The sequence below is a fragment of the Sciurus carolinensis genome, chromosome 6 (assembly GCF_902686445.1).
Source record: "Sciurus carolinensis chromosome 6, mSciCar1.2, whole genome shotgun sequence".
NCBI classification, from domain to species: Eukaryota; Metazoa; Chordata; class Mammalia; order Rodentia; family Sciuridae; genus Sciurus; species Sciurus carolinensis.
In genome coordinates, this window is record NC_062218.1 from 107,247,723 (window position 1) to 107,273,147 (window position 25,425).

At 43.4% G+C, this 25,425-nt stretch overlaps 2 protein-coding genes across 3 annotated transcripts; both read left to right on the forward strand.

Annotated features, from left to right (window-relative positions):
• Positions 1-525: 525 nt before the first annotated feature.
• Grpel2 (GrpE like 2, mitochondrial) lies at positions 526-10,735 on the forward strand. The gene is made up of 4 exons (XM_047556768.1): positions 526-775; positions 4,352-4,505; positions 5,473-5,554; positions 7,730-10,735. Exons 1-4 carry the CDS (start codon positions 711-713, stop codon positions 8,092-8,094), a joined length of 666 nt encoding a protein of 221 aa, XP_047412724.1. The 5' UTR covers positions 526-710; the 3' UTR covers positions 8,095-10,735.
• Positions 10,736-14,309: 3,574 nt separating this feature from the next.
• Pcyox1l (prenylcysteine oxidase 1 like) lies at positions 14,310-25,094 on the forward strand. 2 transcript variants are annotated; one of them, XM_047556923.1, is made up of 6 exons: positions 14,310-14,456; positions 18,998-19,204; positions 20,389-20,563; positions 22,296-22,507; positions 23,599-23,739; positions 24,189-25,094. In XM_047556923.1, the coding sequence occupies exons 1-6, from the start codon at positions 14,369-14,371 to the stop codon at positions 24,848-24,850; spliced, it is 1,485 nt and encodes a 494-aa protein (XP_047412879.1). In that variant the 5' UTR covers positions 14,310-14,368; the 3' UTR covers positions 24,851-25,094. The 2 variants fall into 2 exon arrangements, with proteins under 2 accessions (XP_047412879.1, XP_047412880.1); XM_047556924.1 differs by having other exon boundaries at positions 19,051-19,204.
• The last annotated feature ends 331 nt before the right edge of the window (positions 25,095-25,425 follow it).

Sequence of the window (25,425 nt, forward strand, 5' to 3'; positions counted from 1 at the left end):
AACCTAAATTTCAGTAAGTGGAAACAAAACAATACACACTAAGAAAATAAGGGTATTGAAGAAAAGGAAAAAGTGGTGGGGGAAGAAGCATTCGGGCTGCAGTTTTTATTCACCATTCACGTGATACGGTCCTACCCATCCAGATTATGCTACTCCCCTTCCCTGTATTTCAGTCCCTTGTTTGCAATACTCTTCCTTCTTCACTGGGTGTTTGCAAATATGCCTCCTCCCAATCACCATCACTTTACCCTCCTTTCATCTACCATTTCTTTTGCTCTCAGCACAATATCATTTCCTTTGGGAAAACCTCACACTTGGCCATATTTGTCTTCTAGGCCTCCGCAGCGCTATGTCCCTCACCTTTAAACTCTGGTCATATTTCGATTTTATATTGCGCTTGTCTCTATCGTTTATAACTTCTCGCGAGCTCTATGGAGACGCAGCCGCTTTTGTTCGTCGTTCGGTGCCTAATACTGATTCTCCATACCTAAACACCCACGCTACCAAACCCCACGAGCTAACAACCGGAAGTGTTTCGTTCGGTTCGAAGAACAGCGTAGCGCACTAGGTAACCGGAAGTATCGCGTTCTTGTCCGGACGTCCTAAGAGGGAATCGCTCGCAAAGGCTACCGGGAGGCGTGGTTTTGGAGCGCGCTTCTTCACTTGGAGCGAGTGCGCGTGCGCCGCGCCGGTCCTCTCCGGTCTGGATCATGGCCGCGCGGTCTCTGTGGGCGGTCCGGCGGCGGGTGCAGCGCCTCCTGGCCTCGCGTAGCAGGTAAACGTTCGGGCGAAGAGTCAGAGACCTGAAGGCTGTGTCGGACGAGCGCGCTAGAAAGGGCAATTATGGGCTGGAGGGCGAGGGGTAAGTTGGCGCAGCGAGAGGACCAGCCATTCCTCACGGCCTCCACGACTGGGCGTTCACGGCCCCATTTTACAGAGGGGGAAACTGAGGTTCACTGGCGCGCCTCTTTCCCAGGCGAAGGAAATGGGTGGATATGGAGTCATGTCCTAGGAGGTGGGAAGTCTCTTGAGCCTGAAGCGCCTACTGAATTGGAGATTCACTCCTCCGCCGGCCCTTCTCATTAGTGGTGTTTGAGAACAGTTGATTCTTCTGACTCCATGTGCCCTTAGGCACTGGCCCTTTTTTCCCAGGCATCATTTTACCCATTGGTAAAAGGTGTTGGACCGGGTTTCTTCAAACAGCCCTTCCTTCTGCCTTTGAGATACTGTGAAATTCCAGCTGCTACTTTTAGGCATCATCAGGTTTTATTTGATCACTTACCATGCCGACTACCTATAGGTGTTCTTTTTGTATAATAATTGAGGAAACTGAGGTTTAGAAAAATTGGTTTAACTTAAATACTTTGGCAGTGATAGAACCCGGACCGAGTCAGTCATTGGTGCTTTTATTTCTGAACGGTGTTCATTTTTTCTCAGTTTGTCTTCCTGGGGAAAAAATTAAAATGACTGAGTATGGGATGGGATTAGACCTCTAAATTGTAAGTTTAGCGGCAGGGAAATCTGAGAAATTTGCATAACTATTTTGTCTCTTCTTTTTAATCTTAACACACCTGACAAACTACCCTAACCTAGCATAGGTGAGGAGTTAAATTTAATATTTCATGGGTTTTATTTTGTGTTTTCTTTTGAAGTTTGGTTTTTTTTTTTTTTTGACAGTTTGTTGATGAGGTAGAGAAATGATCAGGAAGAAAAAAATGATGCCTTCTGCTAAGCTTCCCCTTTCCTCCAGTTCCTCCTACTCTGAAGGAGTCGGAATTGGGATCAGCCACAACTCTTTGATAATCTGACCTCTAGCCATGTTCTCTGCAGACTTGCCCTGAGGATGTTTTGATCTGTTTTCAATAGGCTAAATGATCTTTTAGAGGGAAAGAAAAATTAGGGATCATATATAATTGGACACCAGATCATAATAATTGAATTCAAGAGCAGCCAGGAGATAAAAGTCCTCTTACTCATACCTTTAAACTAGCTCCTCAGTCTGCCCTGAATGCGCTTCCTTGTCCTTAAAGCAAATTCCTTTACCCCCTTAAGCCTTTGCTCAGATGTCCCCTCAGTGACCATTCTCCAATATTTGCTTGTTCACGTAAACTATTTGTTTTAAAGAACTCTTGTACCAACAGATTGATTTTTCTTGTTATCAAATTATCGGGATCCAGGATGTGTGGTGAAAATTTCCTCATACTAGTGATCAGAACTGCCACAGTTCAAGATCTGCTACAAACTAACTCCTAGTCTAAATTTCGTGCTTTGTAAACTGAACTAAATATCAAACTTTTAGTGATACTGAAGAAAGGCCCTGCACACACAGAATCCAATACTGTGGCACACTAGTTTTTTGTTTCTTTTTCCCAAGGAAAGGACTGTATTGTGAGGACAACTGACAAGAAGGTCAGGAGCAGAAAGTTCAAATCTGCCTGTCCAATCAGTTGGTTTCAGGAGAATTTGTAGGAAGGAAGAGTGGAGAGGCTGCTTATTGATTGGATGGGTAAGGAGAAGTTTTAGGGTTCTTTTGTACAGGAATAGATGGTTATCATGCCTTTTCAAGGGTCACGTGGTTTGTTTTCAAGGGCCTGTTCTGTGTGGAGGATTTTGAACTTGAAACTTCAGGCAGGCTGGCTTTTGCACAAGTCCATTCTTGAAAAATCAGTTTTAAGTCATACTTGAATGGATTTTTGGAGGCACTTCCTGAAAGACAAGTACTTCTTTATTTAAGGAATTTACCTCTGATTGTGTCCAGGCCTTTACCAATTTCGTTGGCTGTACAAAATTCTAGATTGCAAAAGTAGTTGAATACAAGGATCTGTTTTAGTCACCTATTTATTTAGCCTAGAGGCTGAACACATAGCAAGTATTTTATAAGCACTTCATTGACTTGATTTTACATGTTCTTTCTTAGCACAAGTTATTTTCCCTAAAATCCATAGAACTTGTGGTCAAGAAGGCTTAGGATTCAAAGCATAACTTAGCTCCCTTTACTAGACTTAATTTTTCCCTTCTGTAAATGAAGGTTTGAACCAAAACTGTGACTTTGTGGTTTTCAGTTTCCACTTCTGATATTGCCTCTCTGGTTCTGAGTATTTTGTTTCTTCTTTGATTACTTTTGTCTACTTATTTCTGGCTATTTCTACTACCTGGAGCTCAGTATCCTGGCTCAAGAGAGTACTAGTTGTGTGGGGGGGTTCTTGTTTTATATTTTATTTTGTTTTTGAAACGGTTTTGCTTCGTTGCCCAGACTGACCTCATGATCCTTCTACCTCACCCTCCTTAGTAACTGGGACTACTGTCATATACCACTTTGCCCAGCTGTGTGTGATTTTGAGCAAATCATTAAGCATTAAACCTCTCAGCCTCAGTTTTTTCATTAGTTAAATAGAGATGATTCATAACAGGTAAAAAAAAACGGGAAAGAATCAAAATATCCTGACAGATGGAATAAAAAGTTGGTGTATCTATACAACAAAATATTACTTAGCAATAAAAAAGTTTTATTGGGCAAGCACTGTGTCACATGCCTGTAATCCCAGTGACTTGGGAGGCTGAAGCAGGAAGATTGCAAGTTCTAGACCAGCCTCAACAACTTAGTGAGACCCTGTCTCAAAAAAAAAATCTGGGGGTGATGGCACACGCCTGTAATCTCAGTGACCTGGGAGGCTGAGGCAGGAGGATCACAAGTTCAAAGCCGGCCTCAGTAACTTAGCAAGACTCTGTCTCCAAAAATAAAAAGAGCTGAGAATGGGACTCGGTAGCTAATCACCCCCAATTCAATCCCTCATACAAAAAAAAGTTTTACTGATAAGTGCAATTTTATGACTGAACCTTAAACACACTAAGTGAAAGAAAGTACTCCCAAATGACCACATATTGTCTGGTTCCATTTAAGTTAAACATCCATAAAAGGCAAATATGTGGGAGATAAAAAATGTTAGACTTGCACAGAGCAGAGAATTTAGGTAGAAATGGTGAGTGGCTTATGGGTGTAAGCTTTCTTTTTTATAATGATAAAGATGTTCTCAAATTGTGATAGTTGCCCAACTGTGAATATACTAAAAACCTTTTAATGGTGAATTGTATGAAATAAGAACTGAATGTTGATACAAATGTTCTTTTAGAAAAATAGTACTTACCTTACATGTTGTGAGATGAAAAGATACAGATATAACAGTACCTGATTCTTAGTAAGTAATCGATAGTGTTCATTTGTTACTGTGACTGAAAACCCTATCTCTAGAGATTTGGATTGGGAACTTTTGGGTCTCTAAACTTTTTTGTAATTTGCCTTTTCTATGATATATGATATTTATTCATTATTACCACCTCCCTCCTATTTTAGGGGATGGCTACACCCATTCAGCACTGCCACCCAGAGAACTGCTGGTGAAGACTGCAGTTCCGATGACCCTCCTGATGAGCTTGGGCCCTCTCTAGCTGAACGAGCCTTAAAACTAAAAGCTGTTAAACTGGAGAAGGAAGTCCAGGATTTAACAGTGAGTAGATTTTGTATTATTTGATCTTTATCTGGTTTAAATATCCAGGTAAATTTTTCTTTGTCACTTTTTAAATGAAATTTCCTCTGATTAAGTCTTTAACTACCTCTTATACCCTCATTGCTAGGTGTACCCAGCAAAAAAAAAATTTTTTTTTAAATCTAGAAGCTCAAAAATGCCACTAGCTTATGATAGTCATCTCCTTTTCGTTCCCTGTTTATCACAGCACTTACATATCTGATATTTGGTAGTGTGGTGCCTGGCATGTGGTAGACACTCAGTATTCAATGTGTGAGGTTACTGACTATTATATTCTGCTACTCAGACTAAATTAGACATACTGGACCAAGTTCTGGGTTGACACTTGGAGGGAGATAAGTATATTAACGAGTAGTTCCGAAGCAAGGCCATTCAAAATGATAGGATACTGGAAAGCTTGTTTTAGGAGAACAATCAAAGGAACTAGAACTTATAAGAATGAAAAGACTAAAGAGGCTAAAATCAGTGCCTTCAAAGAGATAACACACTTTTAAAACTTATTCTCCGATGTCCTAGAGTTAAATCAGAGAAAGAAAACTTAAGGTTAGCAGTATTTAACTGGATGTGCAATAGAAAGTTTTTTCTCTAGATTAGTAGTTTGAAAGCTTATATTCAGGTCCTGGGCTATAGCTCAGTGCTAAAGCACCTGCCTGGTATGAGCTTGACCTCCAGTACCTCAAAGAACAAAAAAGAGGGAAGGAAGGAAACTGTTGTATTCATTCTTGCAAGCTAAATGACTGCCCATCAGGTGTACTATAGCAGGTCTCTCCTTTGGGGACCTACTGAAGTGACTAATCTAAGATTTGTACGACTCCTGGTTTATTTTGAGAAACAGACAACCAGTCAAAAGAGTGAGATATTATAAAGTAAACAAAACATTCACTGATAAGGATTTTCTCATCTTTTCCATGTTGCTGTTGATGTTTAGCTGAGATACCAGAGAGCTGTAGCTGATTGTGAAAATATAAGGAGAAGAACTCAGAGATGTGTGGAAGATGCCAAGATATTTGGTGAGAAATGTATTTCAGTTGAAGGGCATTTACTCAGCACATGCAAACTGAGCACAGTAAAAGTACATCTGGGTTCTTACGCCTTCCACCATCCCCATAGGCTTTCTGTGCTGCTTGTCAGGAATGGTGTCAACTTAACCTTTTGCTAAAATAACATTGGCCTTTTTTTAACCAAACCTTTGTATTATTTTCTCAGTATATACAGTCACTACATTTGCAGTACGCTAGTGCTTATGCAAACAATTCTGCATAATGAACAAGTGGATCATTAAGATATCCAGAAGAGAATCTGAAGAGTAGGCTCATTAGCAGTTAGGAATATGAAATGTGCTTAATGGAAGCAAAATTGGTTTATATCCATAGTGTAATAATGAACTACCAAACAGTTTTCCCTGCTGTGGACAAGTATCTTTTGCATTACTATCAGTACTGTACAACTTGGTGAGTTATAAAATAGCTTGAAGACAAAGGCTTAGATCACAGAATCAGATAACCTCAGATGGCTGTTCTGGACTCCGTGTACAACCTACTTGAGAGGAGCCAGGTGAGTGGGCTTATCAGAAGTCAGACTTTGAGTTAGAACTAGCTTATTATATCAATACTCAAGTAGTAGAAAGATTTATGAAAATAAACCCATGTTAACTAAATCCAGAAGAATTTGATAGTTAAGCCAACTGATTGGCTTTAGAGTAAAATGTTTCTAGTAAAAGATGTTAATTAAATCCAGAAGAATTTGATAGTTAATCCAACTGATTGACTTTAGAGTTAAATGTTTCTAGCATAAGTTATTCTCTTAGATCATTTCTTCTTAATGACCAGAAATATTAGAAAATTGAAGATAACTGGGTAATCATGGAAGTAGAAGAAAAGTAGAATGTTTTTAAAGGGATATAGCATGAAGACTTATCTGACCTTCCAGAGGCGGTTTTCTTTTTCTCAATAATTACCTTCTTGGTCACAAAGATCCATTTTTCTTTTAAGAGATTATGCAGTCACTAACTACCAAAGTAATACAATAATTAGAATAAAGTCAGAGACTGAACCTTTGTTATACAGACAAGAGAACTTAGGATTCTGTTTACCCAGATTCATACAGCTTTACTGACTTGAAGCAAGGCTTCTACCTTGGCAATGTACAGGTCAGCCCAGGAGCTTACCATGTTCAAAATTGTATTAAGAGTGCTGGAGTGTAGCTTAGTGGGAAAGTACCCCTGGGTTCAATCCCTAGTGCAAAAAAGGAGCGGGGGGAGAGGAGAAGCTCTGTCACCTTGAAGTTAAAAGTGGAATTCCTATGTCCTTTAGGCTTTCTCTTCTATCTAAGCAGTGAGTTTTCCCAGATCTCTCCTCTTCCATATATTGCTTGTTGATCTTCCTTCTTACCTCTGAGTAAAGTTAAGGCAGCTACCAGTGTGTAAATTTGTCCCTGAATTAACAAAGTCCTTGCCCCTCATCAGCCCCAACTAGATATTGTGTCATAGACATCTCTAATGATGCCATTTCTTATCCTAATCTTATCCTAGTCTCTGTAAGAAAGAGCATTTTACAGATTTGGAAAGAATGACATTTCTCAACAACTGAGTTTCCTTTTATCCTGAAACAATTCACGTGACTAAATTTTGTGACCCCTCTCTAGCAGCTACACAATAAGCAGTTGGAGACTCACGTCATCTATTGATGTGACTTAACCTTCCATTTATTGTTAGCCAGTCCTCAAAACTAAACCACTCTTGACATCCTTAGCAGAGTATTGACGTTTTTATTGCCTCCCCGCCAACTGTAAATTTCATGTCCCTTTTGAGAGTGGGACCTTTGTACAGCTGAGATAGGAATTTTCAAAATATTTATAACTCCATACTAAAGCTGAAAAGCAATAAAAATACAAGAAACAAAAATAATAGTTGTTTTAAAAGAACAGGTTTTTGTGCCATATAAATTTAGCTAGTTCTTGGGTTCTTACTCTCTTCCCCATTTCCCAGTAGGGTTCCTGGTCACCTATACCTTCTAAAAAAGACTTGTCAGTTGGATTAGGGTGGAAAAGGAGGAAGATCCTTGAGTCCTGTGAGGAAACCCTCCCACTTTCTATATATAGTATACTAGCCCCCTATCTGGGCCTGCCCCATATTCCTCTCCTAAGAGTGATTACCTTACAATCATAAGTGTCTGGTGTCTCTGTAGGAATCCAGAGTTTCTGTAAGGACTTGGTGGAGGTAGCAGACATTTTGGAGAAGACTACTGAGTGCATTTCTGAAGAAACAGAACCTGGGAACGAAAAGCTCACTCTGGAGAAAGTTTTCCGAGGGTTGTCACTTTTAGAAGCAAAGCTGAAAAGTGTGTTTACCAAGCATGGCCTGGAGAAGATGACTCCCATTGGTGATAAATATGACCCTCATGAGCATGAACTCATCTGTCATGTGCCAGCTGGTGTTGGGGTACAACCTGGCACAGTGGCATTAGTAAGACAAGATGGCTACAAACTTCATGGTCGTACCATTAGACTTGCTCAAGTGGAAGTGGCAGTGGAGTCTCAAAGAAGATTATAAACAGGCCATGAAGAACTGAATGTTCTCCCAGAGTGCAGTCACCTGTGTTTCCTTTATTTATTAAACTAGGTTTGTATGTACATGAGGTACTTCATGTGATCTGCTTTGGATTTAGTCATATTGGCTTTATTTCTATGATACTCTTATTAAATTTATGTGACCTGTTTGGTCTCATCAGAAGTCTTGCCATTGAGCATTTGAACAATGTGACAAGTGTTCCTATGGCCTTTATCAAAATGTGTTTACAAAAATTATTTTTAAATTGGTACTCTGATGACTTTGAATCCAAAATCCTCTTTTTAACTGTATATTTTCAACGAATGGTTGAAATTAGTACAGTATCTTGTATAGCGTCTTGTATTTTGTGGGAAAAGGAGACAGTAGGAATTGGTTCAACTTTTGGATATTTAGATGATAAAGCTTTACACTTGTATACGTTTAGATTGTTTGGATTGGTTTTTATATACATAGATTTTTCAGGATTTCCCCTTTTTGTTTTATTCTTTTCTGTTTAACCATCCTTTGTTCTTGTAGTCCCTGCTAGACTTCATACTGCTTTGTTCTGCTATACTTACCCCTTTCCAATTCCATTTGGAAGGCAGGGAGCATTAGGAGATTCAAGATTTCTGTATCCCTTTAAAGCAAGGAATTACTTTTTTAGCCTTACTATGTATACAATAATTTCAGATAAACTGAGGCAGTACCAACACTAATGATCCAAATGAGTGGGTATTGGTAGTTACCTACAATTGCTCATTCCACCAGCCCCAACTCCTATGTCCTATTGGTTAAATTTGCCTTAGGCTCCTATATTAAATTATGAGGAGAGGTGATCGGGACAAAAATGTTGTGTTCCCACAATTTTTCATTTCACTTGGTTATGTTGAGTTTTTTGTTTTTGTTTTTTCTTTTTCTTTAATTGGTACTAACAGATCACTGCTTCTCTTAACATTGACAAACTTTATTTTTTGTTTTTGTTTTTGCAGTGCTGGGGATTGAACCCAAGGTCTCATGCATGCTAGACTAGTGCTCTCCCACTATGCTACATCCCCAAGCCTGACAAATTTTAATCCCTAGTTTTTATATCCATCTTAAGTCACATTTGTATAAACATCTAGCTTCCCTATTATTAACCTCCTAAAGCTAATGGGCCTCTGTGGGGTTTTTTAGTCTTACAACTGGTATTGTGTAAAAGATGTGTCAAATAAATGACTTAATGAATAATAACATCAGTGAGGCTTTAGAAAGGAGGTCAGTTACACATATTTTAATGTTAGGAGAGACTTCTAATCTTACCCTTTCAGCTTCTGAAGTATAAGAATCTAGTATTTTTAGGATTGGACCCAAAGCAGGTGGGGGGAAGTCTATAAACAAGTGACCAAACTTCAATAAGAGCTTGTATAAGGAGTAAGTATAGATGTTAATTTCAAACATTTAAAGATTACATACAGATACATCCCCAGCAGACAGTCACTTGCAACATGTCCAGATTATATAGATTTAAGTTGGTCACTAGAACTTGGTGATCCTGTGTAAAAGCAAAAACTGGCTTCTCTCCACCCTTTAGGTCCTTTGGCTACAAATTAAACTTACTCAAGACCGATTAACAGGAGAAAAATCATATTTCATTGTATACCTGTACATGGGACTCCCACAAAATAATGATACTTAAAAAGAGTCAGATAGTTCAAGCTTATAGCATCCTGAGCTACAGAGCAGGGCCTTGGCAGGTGAGTGGGAGTGGGGAACATGGAGGAAACCGGTAAATAGAGGTGTTTTATTATGCAGAAAGGAAGGTAACGTGGGTTTGATCTCCATCACCACACACACCAAAAAAGGGCAGGTAACAAAAGTTGTCTAGCAGTCCCCTCTTATACAGATACCTTTAGTAATACAGGTTTCCTATCTAGGTAAAAGTTTATTTTACAAAAGAACAACTTTTCAGAGCTACTTCTCTGTCTGCAGTTTCTCAGAATATCCAACTCAAAATACTCCAAAGAAGTATATTTTGGGGGTAGTAAGTTATCCCCTTAGACAATGTAGTCAATTCTAAGACATTACACATATATGTGTATGTATCAATAAAGGGATCCCCTGTGGCCCTACCATCTTCATCAGATCTAAACACTTAAAAAAAAAACAGGGACTGAGGGTGGTGTGCCTCCAGTGTGCACCAAATGGGGAGGGGCCGGTAAACATGCACTTTTAAATTGCAGTCAAAGGTGTTTTTGACACTTCACCAAGTGCACACTAAATTTAATGAGCATTCAAATTTCACTATAGTGATTTGTCCTTTTCTGCCTTTGTTCCTGTGAGATTGACAGATGGTAACAATAAGAAATTGAGTCAATTAAATTGTCCACATGTGTTTTGGGATTACTAGCTATCATTACCAGTGAACTACTTAACTATAATTTTAGGAATGGAAGGTTCTCATTACCTGAAAGAGTTTTCTGATACCTTTTCCAAGTCCTGTTTTTGCAAGCAGATTGAGAATAATTTTAGATTCTTTTATTATTCAGTAGTTTGGCAGACTTGAAGCATAAATTTTGAATTAGATGATGAAATGGTAATAGTAAAAAAAAAATAAAAACAAAAAATCCCAAGTCAAAAGGCTTTAGGGAGCCAAAGCAGCATAATAGAACTTAGGTTTACTAGGCGTAGACTTGAACATAAACCCACCCAGCTCCATCACCTATGTGACTTTAAGCCCCAGTCATTTCACTCTTATAAGCTTGTTTATTAAATATTCTCATGATACTGTGAGGATTAAATGAAGTGTGCAAATTGCCTCCTACAGTAGGCCCTCATATTTTATTTATTTTTTTTAAATACATGTTGTTTTTCCTACATTTCTATAGCTACCTGAAGTCTAGGGAAAGGGAAAAGCTAGTCAAATGGTTAAAAAAAAATTATAATCAAATCATTCACAGTGACTTATTTTCCTTCCAGTTTCTGTTGTGGGTATTTTAGGGGGTGTTTTTGTTTTTTATTAACCATACCACAAGAAACTCACATTTTTAGACTGAAGTAGCAAAAAAAAAGAAAATGTAATCTTGCTCTTTAATTATTTTCATCTTGATTGTAAAGTGTAAAAACATTAGCTGGTAGATGATATGGAAGGAAGCTCTGGCTCGCTTGAAGGGGGGATTTTGGTTTTTCTGTACTTGAATTCTACAAATCTTACTGACTTTCCGTACTGCCATAAAGCAGTCAGTCACTTTGACATCAGCTAAGTTATTTGGTGCTCTCATTCATGACAGGATTTGACAAATAAATAAAGGTTCTTAAAACACTAAAGCAAAATTAAATAGGGGAAAGTAAGGATGAAATGTAATATTCAGAAATAACTTTAATAAAACCTGAATTGAAATAATTGTAATTGAGGTGTTTCCTATTTGTTGTTTCTATTTTGTGGTTTGGGGGATCAAACCAGAGCCTTATATACTAGGCAAGGCCTCTGCCACTGAACTATGCCTAAAGCTGAAGTTCAGATGTTTTGAGTCTTTGCCTAATTCATGCTGTGTACAGTATCTTAGGATCACTTCATTAACTGCTGCCCCACTATGTAGATGCACAGCAGAGGTACTCAGAGATCTCTCAGTAGCACAGCCAAGTAGATGGGAGTTTAGGCTTTCCACCTTAGTATTGAAGACTTCCTATTTTTCTACCTCTGATTTGCCTCTCTGATTTCCAGGATTCCTGTTTCTGCCTTGCACTGTGGCATTACCCTATTTTCTTGTGTTTGCTTCTTGGTTGTATTTGTCTTACCAGCTTTCAGTACTGCACTTAGAGACTCCCTAACTATCCTCTTAATCAGATTTACTTGAAAAGGCCTTTACCTTCCCTGTGTTCTTCCCAACTTCTGACTGCCTGGCCTTGTCTTTACTTGTGCTTCTCAGTTGGCTCCCATATACAGTCCCCTGGCTAAAGGCTCTCTTTGGAGCTAACCTTTCCTGGGATTCAGGCTTGCATTTTCATCATTCTTGCAGTCCTATCTGTGTACCCTGGCTCTATAATCCATCATTTCCCATATCCCAGTGCTAGTTCATAAATGTACTCTTATTCCTATCCACTCAGACTTTACCCACACTCTCAGGTTCACCGTGGTTTTAAAACAATGGCTTCAGAATCCCTAATACACAACGAGGGGTAGGGTCTATGTCCCTTCATGAATCTCCTTGGAGGTTTGTGAGTGCTTGACCAATAGGATCCAGTGGAAGTCACACTGCCAGTTTCTAGACCCAAATAAAAAAACTGATGGCTTCACTTCCTTGAGAAGCAAACACTCAGAACCTAACAATCATGCCAAAATTAAGCCAAAGTAGCCTGTAGGAGTGGAGCTGAGCTTTCAGCTGAGCCAGCATCATCTTGCTAGCCATTGAGCCATCATAAAAGCGTTTCCTCTCATCCCCAGTAAAGCAGCCACTAGAACACAAAATGGAACAGATGAACTGATCTCACTGCTCTGCCCAAAGTGCAGATTTGTGGGCAAAATTATTACTTTGAACCACCAAGTTTGGAGTGGCTTGTTCCACAGCAACACATAACTATCTTCCAACCTCATTCTTAGTCTAAGCTAGTTTTTTTTTTTTTTTTTTTTGCTTTTGTTTTTGTTTTCACCTGTCACCAGAATTGTGCATCCTTGTTTTTCCTCTTATCAACTCTTGACTTTGTTGAATATGATGACCTCACACATTGTCTGTGGGATGCTAGGCTTGGAAAAACTTTCTAACAGTAAACAGCTCTAGATTTAAAGTCAAAAACAAAGTAGGCCCAAGATGAATTTTAAAGGTAATATGGTTTACCCTACAATAAAAACAAGAAGCCAGGAAAGGTGGTGAACACCTGTAATCCCAGCAACTTGAGAGACTGAGGCAGGAAGATTTCTTGTTTGAGGTCAGCCTCAGCAATTTACCAAGACCCTGTCTCTAAGTAAATAAAAAACCTATATATGTAACTCAGGGTAAAATGCCCCTTCTCAAAAAATAATAATAAGTACGTTAGACAACTTGGCACAAAATAATAAATACTTGTTTTTTAAAGTGTTCAAGGGTTTAAGGCATATCTTGATCTTTGGAAATTAAAGGTTTTACATTCTGACTTAGATATTGCAAAAAAAAAAAAAAAAAAAAAAACTGTTTCAAGATCATGAGAGCCTGGCATAGTAGTACTCATCTGTAATCCCAACTACTCAAGAAGCCAAGGTAGGATGATGGCAAGTTTGAGGCCAGCCGGGGCAACTTAAAATTTGAAAAGGCCTGAGGATGTAGCTTAGTGGTAGAGCACTTGCCTAGAACGCAGGAAGCCCTGGGTTCCATCTCCAGCACTGAAAAGATTATGAGAAATTCATGTTTATTCATATGCCTCTTAAATCAGCAGTAACCTAGTTTGGATCTATTAAGATGTGAAAACGTAACTTAGAACCCCAGCTATAAGCTCTTAACCATTCTGTGAATTCTGACAGTTCCTTTCCTTGGCCATAATCCAACTGAATAGATTTTCCTTATTTATCATGAGATTCGCCCCTAACTTTATTCCTCTTCCAGAGGTAATCTGTTCTTACCTGTGTGGCAAACTAGCCACAGTGAGCTGCTAGTTTTCTTGGAATTTGAAAAAAGAATGGATGAAACTCTTGTTTTTAAAGAAATAGAATGCAGATATACAAACTCCATATAGAAACTGAAAACGCACAAAAAACTGTAGTCTTCAAAGTATATAGACTTGTTTCAACATATGCATAGGGTATAGTCTAGTCATCCCAGCCTCCTGCTTGGTCAGCAGTTTCCAGCACTTGCAGACACTGTCAAACCCCAAGAGGGTTTCACATCCATATCTCACGTAATCATCTTAAGTACCAAGAAAGGTAGATCAGGAATTATTCTGTCCCTTTTATGAAAGTGGAAACAGAGACACAGAGAAGACACGTTACAGAGCTAGTTAATTTCTGAGACTGGACTTGAGTTCATTCTCTTCCACTGTGACCAGTGGCTGGGCCCTGGTCCTGATGCTGAGGTTCCTGAGCGCTGCGCCGGGACCAAATGAGTCAGCCAATGAGGAAGCCGCATCCAGGAGGCGGGACCGCGAGGCTGCCAATGATAGAGCCCTCCGGGAGAAAGATGTATCAAATCAGTGTCTTGTACTGAAGAGGGACGGCTGATCGGCCAATGAGAGGCTAGGACCTGCCGGGCTGGAAGGCGGAACGACCAGGGGGAGCCGAGCGCCAACCCGCGAGCGCCGGAGCTCCAGCGTGCTGCCCCGGTCGCCGCCCGCCATGGCCCGCGCTGCCCTGATCCTCGCCAAGCTGTCCACGCTCCTCGCCGCGGCCGCTGCAGGCGGAGATGTTCCGCCCGGCAAAATCGGTGCGGGAAGGACGCGGTGGGGGGTCTATGTTGGGGCCCGCTGGGCGGGAAAAGGGTTTGCAGCCGCCAGCAGCTGGCTGGGGGCAGGGGAGGGCATCTGGGCAAAGGAGGAGACCTCAGGAGAGCAGCTGGGTGACGGAGAGGCGAAGGACTCGGACTGGGCGAAAAAGGGAACCGCAGTAGGGAAGGTGTCGATGGGAAGGGTGGGATGGGCATGTAAAGAGGGCACTTGGGACGGTAAAGAAGCGTGGACAGGACTGGCCACTGATCTTACCCGGAGGTGCAGGGTCACTGAGCTGCTGCCATGAACGAAGCTCTTTGCTAGGCGCCCAGATGACCGAGAACAGGAGCTGGGTGATAGCACTCACAAAGGTCTATTCGGGGCGGTCTGTAGCAGATATAGTGCTGTAGTTCCTGGTAGGAAGCGAGACCCCACAATACGGGAAGTCTTTTCTAAGGCCGAGAAAGTACCGAGCACACAGAGGAAGGGCGCTTCACCCCAGGCTTTGCCAACTTGCCACGGCTTCCTAGAAGTAACATCTAAGCCCAAACTTCTGGTCGATAGGAGGTAGTTCCACAGAGACAGAACGGCTGGAGATAGATTTGCTAGATGACAGATGGGTTTTTTTTGTTTTGTTTTGTTTTGTTTTGTTTGTTTCTTTGTTTTGAACGTTGTTGAGGGTCTAACCCAGGGACCCTGGCACACTAGGCAAGTGCTCTCCCTCAAAGCTACATTCCTCAGCCCTATAGCAGTCATTTTTCTTTGTTTATTTGTTGTGCAGTTTCTCTAGTATTTCATTTGAAATTTTCAAACGCATAGCAAAGTTGAAAGAATTTTACAGTGTTCATCCATATACGCACCACCTAGATTTTGCTGTTCACCTCTATTCACTTTATCACATACCTGTCACATGTCCTAACCATCTGTGAATCCATCTTACATTTTGATACATTTCAAAATAAATTGCAGACATCAGGACACCTCACTGAATACTTCATTGTGCCTATCATTGACTAGATTTTCTTATTTGTTCACAAGGCTTTCTTTTCCTCTTAATATTTGTTATTTTATTTTATTTTATTTTATTTGGTACCAGGGACTGAACCCGGGGCACTTAACCACTAAGCCACATCCCAGGCCTGTTTTTGTTTGTTTGATTGATTTTGAGATAGGGTCTCACAAAGTTGCTGAGGCTGGCTTTGATCCAGGAGCGATCCTCCTGCCTCAGCCTTCTGAGCTGCTGGGATTACAGGTGTGCTCACCACACCCAGCAGTTGTCATTTTTAAATCTACATGACTTGAAGATTTTCAATACCCTTGCACATAAAATTCCCATAAGCAGAGATACCGGGTCTTTGGTGTAGGAGGACACAGTCCTAACTCCACTAGACTGCCCTGTATGCACCCCCATTAGCAGGAATTCCTTGGGAGCACCACAGACTTGTCTGGGCCAGTGCAGTGCTAAAGATTACTGTTAGAAAACTATGGCCAGGCCATAAAGGGTTAGGACAGACTGAAGCATGCCAGAAATCAGTTTGGGACTGAGAGTTCATGAGAAGGAATTCTGAGGAGTAGAGTAACCAAAGAAGATCTCGTGGAGAAGGTAGATGTTGAGGCAGGTTGGAGAAGAGTTGGCAGGCAGTATGAAGGAAAGGGGGCAGGGCCTCCTCCCAGCAGAATGTTCTGGCAGTGCAGAGCTTGCTGTCTGCCTCCTTCCAGCTGGCCCCACCTACCTCTACCCAGGCATTCAGAGCAGGACAAGTGCCATGCCAAGCTTCCCTTTAGCTTTCCTGATTTTCCTCAGTCTTGTGACAGGAGCCTCTGTCCACCCATGGCAGTTTGGACTCTATCCAGAAGGAGAATGAGGAGCTTCCTATCAGGATGACTTAATCCTTAGACTCTCGCTGGATCCAATCTGATCTCCTCAGAGTGGCATCTGGAGCCTTTCAGCTCACCCATAAAGTTCCACACGCTGCTTTCTCTGCAGACCATGCAGTTCCTCTCACTGACCCAACTGATTGTCCCCCAGGGTCCTGATCCAAAGTTTTTTCCCTTGTGTCCCCACACTCTCAAAAAGAATGCATTGCTTCCTCCTCAGGATTCCCTGAAGCCCTGTTGTCACACTTTGGCACAGGTTGTGATAGCTGATTTTGCATGAATGCCCACTGGCTGCCTGGGTTCCTGAGGACAGAAGACCTATCTGGTTCATCTTTGACTCCCAGCACATCTTATTATAGATCTGAGTAGCTTTCAGTTTTGTGTGCAGTGAGCCAGTCCACATGAAGTGGTGTCATCTGCTTCTCTATACCCCTCATGTGGCTTCTAGGCCTTGAGAGATCAGTTTCTCTAGGAACCATGGGTGGTTTACAAGTGAAGAGGAGGGAAACAGTAGTTAAAAAGTAAATAAAAGGGGGCATTCTTGGAAGTGACTTTGGGAATACTGAGAAAGAAAGTGTTTATTTTTTTCAACATGCAACAGATAGTTCATGAACTCCACTACCTGTGAGTACCTGAAGACCCTGAGAGTGGTGACCCTGCTCTCTCTGGTTCCTTAAACAGACCATTTGAATATTGTGTGGCAAAGGCTAAGCCGGGGTAAGCAGACTGTGCTGCCTGTATACACAGAAGAAGCCCTGAGCGCCTTGAGAGGGTCAGGCAAGCTGAGCTAAAGATGGTAGATGCAGACCATAGAAGTCAGCAAGGTGCAGGGTCTCAGAGGGTGCCTGACAAGAGGGAAGCTCAGGCAAAGGCCAGGCATGAAGGGATGAAGACATGCACTGCACAATGGAAGAAAGTCAGACAGACAAGGAGGTAGAGCACTGGGTGAGGAGGGCAGGGAGCAGAAAGGTAAGTGGAGGCTGATTATAAAGAGACTGGTGTTTTCGGAAGGTTACCTGCCACTTCTTTATTTTTATTTATTTATTTATTTCATACTGGGGATTAATCCCAGGGGCACATAACCACTGAGCCACATTCTCAGCCCCTTTTAATATTTTATTTAGAGAAAGGGCCTTGCTAAGTTGCCGAGGTTGGTTTCAAACTTAGGATCCTCCTGCCTCAGCCTTCTGAGCTTCTGGGATTACAGGCATGCACCACTATCTGAAGTGGCCGTCTGCCACTTCTTTTGATAGAAGATGTGGTCTTGGGGTTCAACATAGGTCCAATGAGGACAAATGATACCATGTTTAGCTTACTTCCTTTTTGGATAGGGTTGCTGGCGTGTAGGGTGAGAAAGCAGTGTTTCCAATACACAGTGGGCATGGTCATGGGTTAGGTGATAGCCCAGTTCAGTTGCTTCGCAGCAGGTCTCTTCTTCTTGGACAGGGCTATTTAATGATTAGTGTTTGTCTAGACAGTGTTTCCTCAGCACCTCTGAGCTTTGTCCAGTGAAATGTTTTTATCAGTGACTTAGTGAGAATACTGATGCATATAAACCAGGTTTGCAAATAACAGGAAGGCAGGAGGTGTAGTAAAGATGGTGGATGATAAGACCCAAAAGAGACCTCCACAAACAGGAACTGTAACAAGAGTCCAAACTGCACTAGATTGTCCCATAGATAAGGAGCAGCCTGTCATAGGGTGCATTCCAGTCTTGGCAAATACCAACATAGAAATGATTTACATGTCAGATGGTAGGTTGGATTTAGACCAGGGTTTGGCAAACATTTTCCAGTAAGAGACCAGAGAACTTTGTGTCCATTACAGTCTCTGTTACAATTATTTAGCTCTGTCTAGCATGAAAGTAACTATAGACAATAAGTAAAAGAAAAGGCATGGCAGTGTTCCAATAAAACTTTATTTTGGGGCACAGTGGCACATAGTTCTAGCACCTGGGAGGCTGACAGGGAAGGATCACTTGAGCCCAGAAATCCAAGACCAGTCCAGGCAGCATAGCAAGGGGGGAAAAAGTGGCCAATAAAACTTTTTTTACAAAAACAGTCATCTGGGGCTAGGGTTGTGTCTCAGTGTAGAGCGCTTGCCTAGCATGTGTGAGGCACTGGGTTCAATTCTCAGCACAACATGTAAATAATAAAGGTCCATTGACAACTAAAAAAATTTTTAAAAACAAAAAACAATCATCTGCATGGATTTGGCGTGCAGGCTGGAGTCTGCCAACCCCTAGATTCAAGAGTGATTTCCAGACACTGACCCTCCAAACAGAACTGGTCAGTAAATATTGTCACCAGTCCATATGGAAATAAGAAAGTAGGGACAATGTAGTGAGTCTGAGGTAAAACTAAATTTATTCTCTTCAAGCAACCATGCTGAATTTTGAGATTCTTTTCTGCTCTTCAGCTGCTCAGTTCTTCTTTCCTTCGTAACATGAGGGTGATAATAGGCGGCAGTTTTCAGGTTGCCCTTTGCTTGTTAGTCAGAGCCCTACTGAAAACTTAATACCGAATTTCCACTTTGAAATGGTACCAGCCTGTGAGGTGCAGGTGCCCGGGAACCACAGCACAGGCAGATGCAGAGGTGTGACCCACAGTCCCTCACTGGGCTCTATCTCTCCTCCCCTGCCTCCCCGGCGGCCTGCTGACAGCGGTGGTTGGCGCCGGGATCGGGGGCTCTGCTGTGGCCCATTTCCTCCAGCAGCACTTTGGACCCCGAGTGCAAATTGACGTGTACGAGAAGGGAACCGTGGGTGGCCGCCTGGCCACCATCTCAGTCAACAAGCAGCACTACGAGAGCGGAGCAGCCTCCTTCCACTCCTTGAGCCTGCACATGCAGGACTTCGTCAAGCTGCTGGGTGAGTGCCGGGTCCTGAGGCTCCAGCACCCCAGGGCTGGCAGTAGCCACCAGGCCCTTCCCAGACTGCCCAGTCCTTTGAAGCCCAGTGGTCATGTAGCCCAATCTCCTCATTTTACAGATGGAGCAGCTGAGACCAGAGAGGGGAAGGAACTTACCTGAGGTTACACAGTGAGTTAGTTGCAGAGCCGGGATTAGAACTCAGGTTTGACTCCCAGGCCAGTTTCTTTCCCTTTCAATTTGCTGCCTCTTAATTATTGTGATTATATCAGCATCCACATGCTGGTACCTGACATCTACCTGGCATCTACCTGATGAGAATTACCTCACATCCTCCCAATCAGCCTGAGTAATGGGTGTGAGATCTCCCCCAAGGAGATGGAGGCTCAGAAATTTTACACTCCTCAACTAAAAGCACACAGCTAATAAATCAGAGAGCTGGGATTTAAAGCCTCAGCTTCTGTCCAAACCACAAATGTACTTACTGTTTGACGAAGAAATTCCACTTATCAAAAGGGATCCTACAGGTGGTCCCGCAGGTGTGCAGAGTGGCACACACATGAGCTGATTCATTACAGCATTGTTGGCAAAAGACCGAAAATGTCCTATCTGCCCACCCACTGGGACCTATTCATGCACAATAATAAATACCTGATTATGTAAGAACTCAACTCAGCAGCCAGTATGGGAAGATCCTTTATACCCAGTATAGAGTAATCTCCACAACATAGTATGTTGTTAAGGTGCAGAACAGTGTGTATAGTGTGTGGGGTGGGGGAGGAATTAAATCATATTTCCAAATCCAGTGCTTTGTAGGTTGTAGAGCATTGGAGCTATGGTTGTCTCCATGTGACCTTGGTGCCCAGGGCCCCATCTCAGCAAGCCCTGTGTCTCTCAGCCCCGGGATACTCTGAGATGACATCTGAATTTTCCTTACTCATGTCTGAGTGGATTCACATTTAAAAATATATAAAGTGCTATATTTTCTTTTCCTAATTGACGAGGAAGGGCAAACATTGTTCCAATTTATAAACACCGCACAAAAGATCAAACCATGGTCCTCCAGTTTCCTTTAATGGAACCAACCATTTGCATTAGGAAGGCCCTGAATATAAGCTGAAGGCACTGCCAGGTCTCCCAGGGGCGCCCTTTGAAGGGGACCTGAGGAGCTCCTGGTCTCTGCAGGACTGAGGCACCGACGTGAAGTGGTGGGCAGGAGCGCCATCTTCGGTGGAGAGCATTTCGTCCTGGAGGAGACTGACTGGTACCTGCTGAACCTCTTCCGCCTCTGGTGGCACTATGGCATCAGCTTCCTGAGACTGCAGATGTGGGTGGAGGAGGTCATGGAGAAATTCATGAGGTAGGGCTGGGCTGAGCTGTGGGGAGGGTTTTTCAGAGAGCCAAGGAGAAAAGTTTGGGAAGGTACCGGCTCAGCCACTGGGGAAAAGGGAAGGCACTGGGGGATTTAAAGGCCCAGCATGATTCAGTGCAGGCTCCAAGCAAGCCCCCAGCCTGAGGAGTGGCCTCTTGGAGCAGGGCTGGTGCCTCTGGCTTTGTTACTTGAGCCTACATTCTTTCCCACTGCTAAACTAATTAGAGCATGGATTGAAATACAGTCACCTATAAGAAATGAAGTGGGAGGTGCATGAGCGAAGCCACTGGTGGAGGAGAGCATGGAGCCACAGAAGTGGGGTGACCTGAAGGGCCAGGTCCTCTGAGGGAGGCAGGCGGCACGCTTCTAAAGCCTGCTGTGGTCGTCATGTGAGGACGCTGCCCTGTGGGCTCAATCTTCCAGTTTTCCAGGCTGGATGCTGGAAGTCCAGAGTTATACATGAAGTCTCCCAACTTTTCAAGGCTTGCAACTAATTCATCTTGTGAGCCAAATTAAACACATCTGTAGGCCTCATGCAGCCCAGGGCCACTTGTCTGTGAAGTTTGCTATCCCCAGTTTTTACACCCAAAACAAATACCTCTCTCCACCCCTTCTTCCTCTTTGGGTGCCATCCCTATCCTCGCCAGGTATGGAGGACAAGTGGTCTGTGCCCACTTTGTATACCATGCACCAAGTGACCACATGGAGTCCCCAAGGCCTCCTGCAGGCTCGCTCTGCTTCCTACCCGCTGCCCCAGCAGAGGCTATCCCTCCACCCATCATTGTCTCCCTCTCCTCAGTGTCACAAGCTCAAGTGTGGCCTCACGGCCCCTTCCCCGGCTTTCTGGCACTTCTCCACTCCATAGCTATGCTTTATATGACACTTCTCCCTTACATTCTCCAGATGTCCCCCAAAGCTTATGTCCTTGAGTCTCTCTCTCTTTTTTTTTTTTTTTTTTTCTATCTTATACTTTTCTCTTTCATTAATTTTATTCAAACCTACATTGTTGACTTCTCCCTTTTAAGGGGGATAACTTCTACCTGCAAGCTCTAGTTTCCCCTAGTTCCCACATTTCCGTCTGCTCTGGACACCTTTATCGGTTGCCCTATTAAAAACCAAACACAGCATGTTTACAAAGCAGTCCCAGAATGGGCAACATTTCAAAGACCAGCTGGTCTAGAAATCCGTAGGCAGATGTTTCCAGTCCATGCTAGCCCTTGGGATTGGGTGAGTGTTAGAGCGGAACCATGTGAGCTCGAGAGTGACTGGGAGCTGTCAGATCAAGACAGTATTGACATGAGGCTGCTACCATCAAGTCCAATGTGGTCCTAGAAGCTAGGGCAGAGTAGAAACTAGTGGAGCACCCCTCCACATCAAGGGATGTGTCAGTGGGGACAAGTCATGGCCACTGCTGGCAGTCCCAGCAGAGTGGGAAAAGGCTGTGGACTGACCTCAGAGGAGTGGTGATTAATTGTATTCAACAGAGCTGTGACTTGAAGGCACATCTAGTGGGAATCTGGAGTACTTGCCTTTGTCTCCATGCTGTTCCTTCGAGACAGGTCCACCACAGCCAAGGGGAACATATCCAGCCTCCTTTTCCATCCCTCCAGATGTAGAGGAGAAGGCAGATCCCTTGTGGGCCTTCTGGGGCCACAGGTACCCAGTGGCAGGTGGTTAGCCGACAAGCCTTTCTGCATGACTAGCTCCATTTGTCCCCTAGGATCTACAAGTACCAGGCCCATGGTTATGCCTTTTCGGGTGTTGAGGAGCTGCTCTATTCTCTGGGAGAGTCTGCCTTTGTCAACATGACCCAGCGCTCAGTGGCCGAGTCCCTTCTCCAGGTGGGTGTCACACAGCGCTTTATCGACGATGTCGTCTCCGCTGTCCTGCGGGCCAGCTATGGACAGTCAGCAGCCATGCCCGCCTTTGCCGGTGAGTGTCTAGCCCCTCTGCCCATCCACCTTTCCCCTGCCCATGTTACCCAGATTGAGCTGGGGTTCCCATAAGAACCTCACATTATCCTGCTCATTGCTCTTGCCTTCATACTTTGTTGCCCAATTCTTATTTGATTCTGGATCATTCCTCCAAATTGGCAAGACAGTATTCACACCACTTTACAGAAGGTAGAAGCAAAGCTTAGAGGCAGGTCCAGTGTGTGCCTACCATTCCTGATTTCCTGCTAATATCTTACAGATGTGTAAATGTTAGAGTTAAGGTGATATTTCGTTGTCCACACTTTGGTTTCAGGAAGTGCCTTGAGACCTCTGAGCCTTGGCTGTTGATCCATTAGTGCACCTAATCTTCCCAGCCCATTACGGGGGTGGGTAGACATGTACATAGCCACCATCCTCCTGAATGGCCTCAAGTAGAGAACATAGGCTTCAGGAGGGCAGGATTCATGCCCTCTTCTGTCCACTGATACACCCAATACTTAGAACAGTGCGTGGACTATGCTGGACACTCAGTGCACTTTTGCTGAGAAAGTAAATGGAAAGGTGTGCATTGACAAGCACCTCCCAGGTGCCCAGGATACTGTTCTCTGCTTTCTTCCCAGCCTTTAGGTCCTGCCTCAGTGTCCTCTCACTGTCTTCTAGGACCTTGTGCATGTCCTTCATAGCATATTTGCATTGAGATATAATTTATACCCAATACAATTCACCTACTTAAAATATATAATTCTGTGGTTCTTAGTATATTTATAGAGTTGCACAACCATTCCCATAATTTTAGGGCATTTCATTACTCCAAAGGAAACCCCCTACCCTTTAACCATCACCTCCCAACAGCCCCAGTTTTCCAGCCCTAGACAACCATAAATTTTTTCTGTTTCTATGGATATGCTGATTTGGGGCATTCTGTAGCAACAGAACGATACACCAAGCAGTCTTTTGGAGCTGGCTCTTTTGTGTTCTCACTTAATAGCATTGTGAACTTGGCTGTATTATTTGTTTCTTGTCTCCTTGTGCCAATGGTTGGGAGGAGTCTTTCCCTGACCCACTGGCCACCCTTCCCATTTTGCTCAGGAGCCATGTCACTAGCCGGGGCCCAAGGCAGCCTGTGGTCAGTGGAAGGAGGCAACAAGCTGGTGTGTTCCGGTTTGCTGAAGCTCACCAAGGCCAATGTGATCCATGCCACAGTGACCTCTGTGACCCTGCACAGTACAGGTGAGTAGCAGGGCAAGAGGCCATACCATTCCTAGTCAGCTGCCACCCCTGCCCCTCAACCCTGGGCTGTGTGCTCTGCTGGGGAGTATTTTCAGAAAAGCAATGGGGAGCCCCGTGGCGCTAGAGGGCGCTTTTTCCCTGAGTCAAACGTCAGAGCCAGGAAGCTGAGTCTTTCATTAATCCAACCTGTTCCTTTGACCACGGAAGACTGACAGCCTTGCCAAACTCTCTCAGCCAGTCAGCAGCAAAACCAGAGAAAGAACTTTGGCCCCCTGATTCCAAGTCACATGCTCAGCCTGCAACCACATCAATATGAAGAGAGATGGTCTGCCATTGGGACAACCCAGCTCCCTCTTTCTCCACACTAGGGTCTGGCCCCCAGATGGGAGATCAGTGGATAGAAGATAAAGAGTAAGTTGACTTTGGTGCTGTCTTCTCTTTCCTTCCAGAAGGAAAAGCCTTGTACCAGGTGGGATATGAGAGTGAAGTGGGCAGTGGATCCGACTTCTATGACATCGTAGTCATCGCCACACCCCTGCACCTGGACAACAGCAGCAGCAACTTCACCTTTGAAGGCTTTAATCCACCCATTGATGATGTCCAGGGCTCTTTCCAGCCCACCATCGTCTCCTTGGTCCATGGCTACCTCAACTCTTCCTACTTTGGTTTCCCTGACCCTAAGCTTTTCCCCTTTGCTAACATCCTTACCACAGATTTCCCCAACTTCTTCTGCACTCTGGATAACATCTGCCCTGTCAACATCTCAGCCAGCTTCCGGCGGAAACAGCCCCAGGAGGCAGCTGTTTGGCGAGTCCAATCTCCCAAGCCCCTCTTTCGGACCCAGCTGAAGACCCTTTTCCGTTCCTATTACTCAGTCCAGACAGCCGAGTGGCAGGCCCACCCCCTCTATGGCTCCCGCACCACCCTCCCAAGGTTCGCACTCCATGACCAACTCTTCTACCTCAATGCCCTGGAGTGGGCAGCCAGCTCTGTGGAGGTGATGGCTGTAGCTGCAAAGAATGTGGCCTTGCTGGCTTACAACCGCTGGTACCAGGACCTGGACAAGATTGACCAAAAGGATTTAATGCACAAGGTCAAGACCGAACTGTGAGGACCCCAGGGAGAGCCCAGGAACTTGTGTACCACACTGAAGATGGATCACACCCCCAGCAGCCCAGGACTGACAGCCACATTCACCTGACCACTCTTTTGACCCCTTGTGTACCTTTTCCCTCCAGTGTGGGTCCAGGTGACCCACTGTCTATCTTAAGGATCCTCACAGTGGTTGCTTGTTTTGAAGGAGAGGGTAAGAAACGGGAAGGAAATTCAAGCCAGTGTATGTGTCTTATTTATTTGTTTTTTAAAGAAGAAATAAAAATCCATCTTCTCAAGCTGTTTATGACTTGGTTTTCTAGCTAGGAACTAGGATGACTATGAAATATAAGGCAGAGAACTCGAGTCTTAAGTTTTACTTCTACCTATTTTCAAAATGTACAACCAATTGAGGCAACCTACAATAAAACACTCACAACCCAGTAGTTACAAGAGAGTAGGGGGGACGATCAGAAAACCTAAGAAATTATCATAGCTCCTGTTTGCTGTGGGCTTGATGGATGTGAAGGACTTAGTTCAGAACTTACTTAGATACCATCTCCAAGCCTCTCAACAATTCTGCACATTTTGGGA